The sequence below is a fragment of the Podarcis bocagei genome (genome assembly GCF_964188305.1).
Source record: "Podarcis bocagei genome assembly, chromosome: 13".
NCBI classification, from domain to species: Eukaryota; Metazoa; Chordata; class Lepidosauria; order Squamata; family Lacertidae; genus Podarcis; species Podarcis bocagei.
In genome coordinates this window covers 35,650,382-35,659,155 of record NC_138138.1, presented here as the reverse complement: position 1 = coordinate 35,659,155, position 8,774 = coordinate 35,650,382, and the positions used below count along the sequence as shown (strand labels likewise).

Genomic DNA, 8,774 nt, shown 5'->3' with positions numbered 1-8,774 from the left:
TTCTATTCAGCTGTTTCTCTGAGGCTTCAGCAAAAAAACAACCTGTACTTTCAGGATTTCTTTCTTTCAAACTTTTAATAATAATAATAACAATAAAATTTGATTTATATCCCACCCTCAGCCGGGCTCAGAGTGGCTAACAACAGTAAAATACAGCATTCTAAAATCAATTCATTCTAAAATCAGTTCAAATCAAATTGATGATATAATGATATAATTTCCTTGTGTGGCGATTTGCAACTTCACCTCTCACTGTTCTTTTGTCAGAATGGTGTTCTAACTTGATTAATATTTCAAGTCACAAAAAACACAAAATTCAAGGGAAAGTTGAAAATGCTTTTATTGTCAAGTCTTACAGCTGCCACCTTTGCAAAACCCAAGTATGAAAGGGAGTTTATATTCCCCATTCCCCAAGCCAGTTCCGACAAATGGCAACACATTCCTAGCACACAAATATTAGAAGACAAAACTTTAAAAGAAAATATAGATTCCACCCTCATTCCCCATATAAAAAGATCAATTTTCCCCTCAAGTGACCTCTGACAATACACCCTATTTTCTATTGCCTGACAGCAGATATCAGTCTAAATTTTGGAATACAAGAATATGCATCTCAAAAGCATCATCAGAGGGCTCAAGCAGAGAAGTTACGCACAGGGAAGCAGCCCTAGAAATCCTGCCTCCCTTTTGCTAAACTTAGCTCTATGTCACAGCCCAGCCCCATTGAGCATACTGGCCAAGTGTGCAATATCAATGGGAGGGGTTTCCTCCCTTCACCCAGTAAGGGCCTATGCAAGCCAGTAAGTAAAGAAAAGAAGTTCCTCCCTCTCAGCTCTGGCACTTCTGCTCAGATGCCATGGAGTCTTCAAACAAGCTCAGCAAGTTTTTTGGCTCAAAAGTAGAGCACTGCTTTGAGCACTGGGGAACAAGTGACTCCCATTCATCCTCATCTTCAAAAGCTAGTGTGCGGCGCAAGCTGTTCACATTCAGAGAGCCTGATGTGGCATGTCTGCTATTGGGGGACTCTGGGCTGATGTGGCTGAGGTTAGGGCTGCCTTGGAGTACCAAAGACCTGTGGGTGACCAAGCAGAAAAAGACAGGTGATAAAAATAAGGTGTTGGGTGCTGCATCAGGACCTCCTATCTGAGAGATAGTTTAGCACTGGGAAAGACAACATACTCTAGATCACAACTTCACAGCAAAATATTCCGATAAATATGCATGGTTCAAACCATTGCGCCCTCTACAGTGCCAAAGGGGGAAGATACCTTTTGAGGAGCTAAAAGTTATTAACAGCTAAAAGACATTAACAAGTCTGCACATTTCTCTGAACCCTCTGCTTACATGCAGAATCAAAGAATTGCAAGGGACAAGGAGTTGTCGGAAAACCTCAAGCAGCTCTGCTGTTGTCTCCCCTACAGCTACCCCTTGACCATCAGCTCACCTGTTCTTCCTGCCACCAGTTTGCTGGGGTGAGGGGTGCCGTGGCGTGGAGGTGTTTCCTGCACAAGGGCAGATGTTCAGCAGAGGAGAACCAGGTTGTCTGGAAGAGAAGCAGCAATCTGAAGTTACCTATGCTTTCAAGCATTCATTTTAATATCATCAGGCTAGTAGGAGTCAAACAGAATTCAGATGTGTGACAGAGGTGGTAGTGGGGAATCCAGACTAGCTTCCTGTAGTGAAAGAGAGCGCACATGTGCTTGAAGAGATGACCTGCCGCAGCTCACATTCAGAAGGGAAAGTGGACAGCCACTTGCTGTCCTACCTTTTAGAGGCTGGAGACTTGTTTTCTCTCTACATGCATAACAGGAACCATTCTTCCCATGCTTAATAGAAAAAATAGTATCATTCTTGGCCACCTGCCGTTGATAAGGTGAGCTTTATGCAGAAGCTGGTGCAAAGAAAAGCACCTGAAGGATTTGGGGGTGTTTTTTCCTTATTCCTAAAATAATGATTTTAGGAAAGGAGATTGAGAGTTTGGCCTGTTTAGTTTAGCTTTTAAAAAAAAGGCTGATGGGGAGGACATGATTACGCTACAGAACATCAGAGGGATTGGCACTGTGTAACAAACTAAATTTAGATTTAAAAAACCCAAAACAAACATTTTCTCAAGAGAATAGTGAATGGAATTTGCTTCACATTACAGATCTAACTCATTGAGCCCTCCCTGGCCCAGGTCAGACTGGCTAGCAATCCTGGATATTTGAGTGGATGTCTATTAGCCTTCCCAGACAGACAGACAAATCACTTGCTTCAGACATCTGGATTGGTCTACCACACTGTTTTCTCTGATGGGGGGCACCTTGCTCACATGTACTCTCTACTTCCAACCTGTTACTGTCTGAAAGTAGGAGCGGTCCTATCTTCTTCTCCTTCTACTTACTTGTCAGAAGACTGCAGCTCAGGGCAAGTGTGGTTATGTCGCCCAACTGTCTCCGTTAGTTCAAAGACATCCTCACCAAGGCTCTCTTCGGCATCCTCTTCCTCCTCACCCCAACCACTAGAGAGGCTGCTGTCTTCTGGGGGAAGGACAAGGGGCGAATTTGGGGGGGTTACTGGAATATTCCGATGCCAAAACAGTAGCCAGTGAACTGGGCTGCTTACAGACCCCCAGAGCCACTGCATGAACCTGAAGAGGATCTAAAATAAACAGATGGGGAGAATTCACACATTAAGAAAGCAATCAATGGAACAATAACATGCTGGCATTAAGATAAAGGTAAAGGACCCCTGGACGGTTAAGTCCATTCAGAGGTGACTATGGAGTGAAGAAGAGTTTGGACTTGATATCCCACTTTTCACTCCCCTTAAGGAGTCTCAAAATGGCTAACAATCTCCTTTCCCTTCCTCCCCCACAACAAACACTCTGTGAGGTGAGTGAGGCTGAGAGACTTCAGAGAAGTGTGGCTAGCCTAAGGTCACCCAGCAGCTGCATGTGGAGGAGTGGGGAAGCAAACCCGGTTCACCAGATTATGCGTCTACTGCTATTAACCACTACACCACACTGGCTCCTCTCACTTTTCAGGCCAAGGGAGCTGGCGTTTGTCCACAGACAGCTTTCAAGGTCATGTGGACAGCATGACTAAACTGCTTCTGGTGCAATGGAACACCATGGCGAGTGCCAGAGTGCATGGAAACACCGTAAGAAAGCAATTGATGGGGCATAGCATGCTGGCATGAAGCACTTCCCAAATCTGGCAATAGATACTCTCCCTACTGCAAACTGGAGGCCAGGGCACCAGAAAAGGTCTCCAGCCCTTTGCTGTCAGTCAGTGCTGCACTCTCAACTGGGTACATAAAACAACACAAAACAAAGACATAACCTCAACTAGGCTGGCATACTACCCTCCCCAAAGGCATTTAGGCTGAGCAACACATGGAACTAGCTCAGTGTGATTCGCCCATAAATAACTGATAGGCTGTTTTCTGATAAGGATGCCTTTGTCCAGAACAACAAAAAAGGGGCGCAAAGCGGTGGCATAGTTCTAGGAAGAGGATGATTTGGTAGTGCTGTGGAGAGTGCGCTCAAGGAGAACTGCATATTAGCATTGTGAGGATCTATGGCCAGGGCCTTGATCACCTTGCACATGGAAACTCCTTGCTGGATCCCAGATTGTGCCAGCAGCATCAGCTTCCGCCACCTCCCTGTCTTCTGCATGAGGCTGGAACCAAGCAGCGTCTCCACCGAGGGCCGGAGCAGATGGTTGGGTTCCAACATGGCAACTAGGAGGGTCCGCAGCTCAGCAGAGAGATCTGGGAAGGGCAAGAATATTCCACTGCTTACTTTGCTTTCTGCAATATATTGAATTTCACATGCCACCAGCTCTTTCCCCAGACCCTCCTAGTTTTGACAGCCACTTTGCCTCCTTCCATGAGGATTAGCGGTTGAGTTGGCATACGCAAGTGCTGCATGCAGAAATGTTCCCTTTGTTTCTGCTCACCTGCAGTGAACTCAGGGGGCATATAGCCCTGTCTCAGTTGTTGCCAACCTTCACCTCCATTAGGAAGCTCCATATTGCAAGCAATCTCTAAGATGGTTATGCCTAGGCTGGAAGGACAGAAGCACACAGATGAAGTAACAGGAGCAGCACAACATTGCTTATCTGTAGGGCTAATTTGAACCCCGCAACAAGTTAAATTTTGAGGCAGGGGAGCAAAAGCCACAACTGTGAAGCTGCTGGCTATCTCAAGCACTGGAAATATTAGCATCCCTACTTCCCATCTCATCCCACACCTGAAGATGTCAGCAGCCTTGGTGTATTCCCCACGGAGCAGCTCAGGTGCCATGTAGCGGGGATCGCCTTCTTGAGCATCATTCAGATCCCTAGAGTCCAACTCCAGCATAAGCCCAAAGTCACCTAGCTTGCAGACATTGCTGGACGAGAGGAAGATGTTAGCTGGCTTGACATCCATGTGTAAAAGGTTGCGGTCGTGTAAGTGACGCAGTCCCTGCAGTAAGTCCCAGAGGAACGCTCGCACTTGCCATTCAGGCAGTGGTCCATACTCCTCACAATACTGCAACAGGTTGTTTGGGCACAACTCCGTCTGTATGTAGAGCTGCCCACGCTCTTCCCAGGCCTGTACGAAGCTCACACAGTTGGGATGGTGCCCCACGCGCTCGTGCTTGCGCACCTCAGCCAGTTTGCGCTGCCTATCACTCTCACCTCGGAATGGCTCCACAGAACGCTTCACAGCATATAGCTGTCCATCTTCCCTACAGCGCACCTGTAGGGAAGATGAAACAAGTTATTATATCCTGTAGACTGAAGAGGATCCTGGCCCTTCCATGCAAGAACTCCCAGCACAAGGGGTGTTCGGGAACTGTGAGTGGTAAGCTTGCCAAGAACATCCAGATTCTGTCATGAGAAATTATATTCATGTCACATTGTCATAAAATCACCCAGCAAACAAATAAGAACAAAGCCTGCACAATTAGCATTCGTTCTGCATTCATCCTGATTTACCTGTGGGGTGTTTATAAATCATTCTGTTAGTCATTTGTTCATCCTGCACTCTTCAATGCATTCTCCCATCACTTTCCAAATTGCAAAAAGCATGATTCTTTTTTAAAGTTGATTTGTTGCACTAAGGGGACAGAGCCCTTTAACTGCACAAACCTTATGTTGTAGCATGCACTTATATCCTTCTCCCAAAATCTGGAGGCACCCGAAGTGTGGGGCTGTGTATTTAAGACAATGCACTGTAGTCAGCACCCCACTTCCTACAGTGTGGCCTGCCAGATTCCTCCTGGAAGCCCACAAGCAGGGCATGGTGGCAACAGCCCCCTGCCGCAGTCACCACCTCTGAACATGGAAGTCTCATTTTAATGTAATCCACTGATAGGCAGATCTTCCATGTGTTTGTCTAATTCATTTTCAAAGCCATCTAACCAGTGGTCATCACCACAAACTGTGAGGGGGGGGATCTTAATTATGCCTTGCGTGAAGTCATTTCTTCCACACAGACTGTGTCCATACCTTATATTTAAAGAGCATGGCTTCCCATAAAAAATTCTGGGAACTGTAATTCATCTCACAGAGCCGCATTTCACAGTACACTTAACAAACTATCGTTTACGGGAATATTTTGGGGAAGAAATGTATTTTAAATGGCTAGTGTAAATGTGTCCCAAGAGATTAGTAGCCTGTCTGCTACTGCCTTACCTTGTACACTTCACCAAAAGATCCTCTGCCAAGACGGCTTAGCTGCTGGAAACACTGCTTGAAAAACAGCTCTCTCTTGGAAGCATCATACAGGTGACTACGCAGGGGTGTCTGTTTCCTCTGTGCACCATGGAAGGAAACACTGTGTGGCTGGAGCTTGGTCCATGGTTGCTGCCGGCGGTCAGAGAAAATCCTGCTCACAGTGAGTGAGCTCTTGTGGCGTGGGCGTGGTGGGAGGGTATAGCTGAGTGGCTTACGAGCTCTCTTGGCTGAAAAACTGCTTTCTGCTTCCCGGAAGAAGGCAGGCACTGGAAGAGGAGTGTGACTCATCTGGGACTCAGCCCCTCCGTAGTCAAGAGGTAGTGGCATATCTGAAAGCAGAATGTATAGTTATTAAAATTACATTATCATTTCCTCAATGATCCAAAGTTACAGTCAGCGAGTCTTTGGTGTTGGGCTGCTAAGGCAAATTTAAAATTCACTAACCAAGAAAAAGGTAAATATTTTCAATTTGCTGACCTGAAGAGACTGATAGTTGAGTCTCAAGTGATGGGGAAAGAAGCCTCCCCACATGCATAGCCCAAAGGATAAACTGCAAGAACAGGAGGATACATTCAATTTTAATACAGTATTTCACTATATGCAACAATGATGTTCAGAAGCCCTGGAACCTGAAAAGCATTCTAACTCCCACTATTCATTTCTACATTCCAGTTCTGGGACCACAAGCCCAGGGCTGTATCTTTATGTACCTTCGTAGCTTGTATTCACAGCAGGAAGGGACGTGTTTATTTTTGTCTTTTGCAAGAACAAAAACAACCACCCATTTTAAGGTTCTGTCTATCAGGCAGAGGCTTCAATAACTCATGTCTCCCAATCAGTTGCTAGAATTCCATCTTAAAAGATCAATGCCCTGTGGGCTGCTGTCTCCAGGCTCTGGCCATTTGGGATGCATTTTAGGTTATGATGCCTTTCATCCATCTACTGCAACTGTCCTGGAACCATCAGTAATTGTGAAGGAGTTTGTAATGGCCTTAGTGATTCCTGATAAATCATGTGACAGTCAGATGAAACTGACAAGTCTGGGATCAGAATCTTTAGAGGCACTCAAAGGAAAACAAACAAAGCAGTCAGCAGTCACAAAGAAAAAAACACTAAGTGGAGCACTAACAGGAAGATATGAAGAGTTTCAAAGTATCGATTCACACAAGGAATTCATGTTTACATTATCTATCATAAGCCGCTTAAATGTCTATGTGAACAGCAGAGCAGTTGGATACAAACCTATACACAATTTCCTTAGAGGAAGCCATACTGAACACTGAGAGATTTACATTAAAATTAAGACTGCCCTGTGCATCTTCTAAATAAATAGGGCACTACATAAAAATTTTGCTATATTTCTAACCCTTTAGCAGAGCATGTGTGGGTTTTTTCCTCTTTCCTTTATCCTGACAATAAACCTAGGAAGTAGACTAATAATGATGATGATGTTGTCACGAGTGGGCTGTCCTTATCTCGGTCCCAGGTGTGTGCAACCAGAGATGGTAATAACAACAGGAGGCCAAACAGATCAGAATAAATATTCTGTTTCCAACACCAGGCAGCCAGGTCACAACCTTGTCATGAGGGTGATGGCCATTTCCTGTTTGTCTCTAGAAACACATGGTACTCACAGGTACACTGCCTCTAAAAATGGAGGTTCCATTTAGCTACTAGATGCCTATGTGGCATCCACATCTGACTTAAGAGCCCCTGCAGCCAGGCTCAAATCCACACAAAGTTCACTGGGTGATCTCAGGCCAGTCTTTGAGCCTGAACTCTCTTACAGGGCTGTGGCAGGAATAAAACAGTATGCAGAGGAGAAAGAAGCAGAGCTATGTACTCTGAACTCCTTGAGAAAAGAGTAGGATTAAAATGACAAGACAACTAGAGAATTCATCCAGGAATTTGCCTTGTTCTGATTTTACCATCACCAACACCACCACTAAAAGAAGAGCCCAGCTGTCCCCCACAACTGGGCTTGACTTATGTCAGCTGTGGCAGAGACACCCTCGCCCCTCCAGCTCCATCACTCTCAGCCCTCTAAAGTTCTCCTGCTCCTTATAGAAACACAAGAAGAGCCCTGCTGGATCAGGCCAATGGTCCATCTAATCCAGCATACTGTCTTCCCAGTGGCCACCCAATGCCTGTGAGGAAACCCCACGAGGAGCAGGATTCGAGCACCTTGTAATTCCCATCAACTGGCATTCAGAAGCCCTGCTGCCTCGGAGTCTCTTTATGATTGGGACCGCCTCCCAGGACGTCCTCAAATAAATCCCTCCCCCACCTCAACCTCACACTTTCCACGAAGCCTTGGGCACAACCTCCCCCGCCCTATAACATCTTGCAAGTGTGACCCTGGCTAGAATAAGCCCCTTCCGACCCCCGACCCCTGCCTCAGCTTCCTTTCCCCCAGACCTATCAGAAACACGGCTCTATCCATGTTTTTACTTGCTTTTTAATCGTCGTTCCCTCCCCCCCACCTCACCCTACGTTTCGGCTGCTTCCTATTCCCTCTGTAAGCCGCCTCGAGTCCCTGTCAGGGGAAAAGGCGGGACAGAAATCAATACGACGTTTAGTCATTCTAACAATGATCGATAGCCACCACCGGCGGCCTCGCCCTCCTCCACGGAGAAGGGCCCTGTTCCCCCAGCCACCGCCTCTGCCCTTCCCCGAAATTCACCTCAGGTGCGGGGCGCGCGCTCCCCTTTCCCCTGCTCCTAGTCGGCGACATCACCGCCACACCCGCTCCTGCCAGTGAGGAAACGCAAAAGCACCGGCGCCTTACCTCTTTTCTCCTTCCTCTTTATAATTTTAAACTTCCTCGGAGCCCCGGAGAGTAAGGGCTCTCGCGTACGTGCGAGCGAGCGAGGGAATCGCTTTGTTCCGTCCGTCCGAGAGTTCCCGGATGAAGCAGCCCTTTTCCCACTCCCTCCCTTCCCTCAGGTGTGTATTCCTGCCCGGCGCGCGCGCGCGAATCCCCTCAACGCCCGGTTTGCGCTCTCGCGCCAAAATTCCAAACGGCCTCGCCCACTTCCGCGTCCCGACGACACCGCGCATGCGTGCGTG

The 8,774-nt window shown here is 46.9% G+C and overlaps 1 protein-coding gene across 4 annotated transcripts; it reads right to left on the bottom strand.

Moving 5' to 3' along the window:
• Positions 1 to 315: 315 nt before the first annotated feature.
• Positions 316 to 8,643, bottom strand: PKMYT1 (protein kinase, membrane associated tyrosine/threonine 1). 4 transcript variants are annotated; one of them, XM_081165718.1, is made up of 10 exons: positions 8,494 to 8,614; positions 7,696 to 7,765; positions 6,183 to 6,255; positions 5,664 to 6,034; positions 4,235 to 4,725; positions 3,942 to 4,048; positions 3,581 to 3,753; positions 2,384 to 2,640; positions 1,445 to 1,543; positions 316 to 1,072 (listed from the first exon to the last, which is right to left on the bottom strand). In XM_081165718.1, the coding sequence occupies exons 3-10, from the start codon at positions 6,238 to 6,240 to the stop codon at positions 829 to 831; spliced, it is 1,800 nt and encodes a 599-aa protein (XP_081021844.1). In that variant the 5' UTR covers positions 6,241 to 6,255; positions 7,696 to 7,765; positions 8,494 to 8,614; the 3' UTR covers positions 316 to 828. The 4 variants fall into 4 exon arrangements, with proteins under 4 accessions (XP_081021844.1, XP_081021843.1, XP_081021842.1 ...); XM_081165717.1 differs by lacking the exon at positions 7,696 to 7,765 and having other exon boundaries at positions 8,494 to 8,612; XM_081165716.1 differs by lacking the exons at positions 7,696 to 7,765; positions 8,494 to 8,614 and adding an exon at positions 8,389 to 8,477.
• Between the last annotated feature and the right edge of the window lie 131 nt (positions 8,644 to 8,774).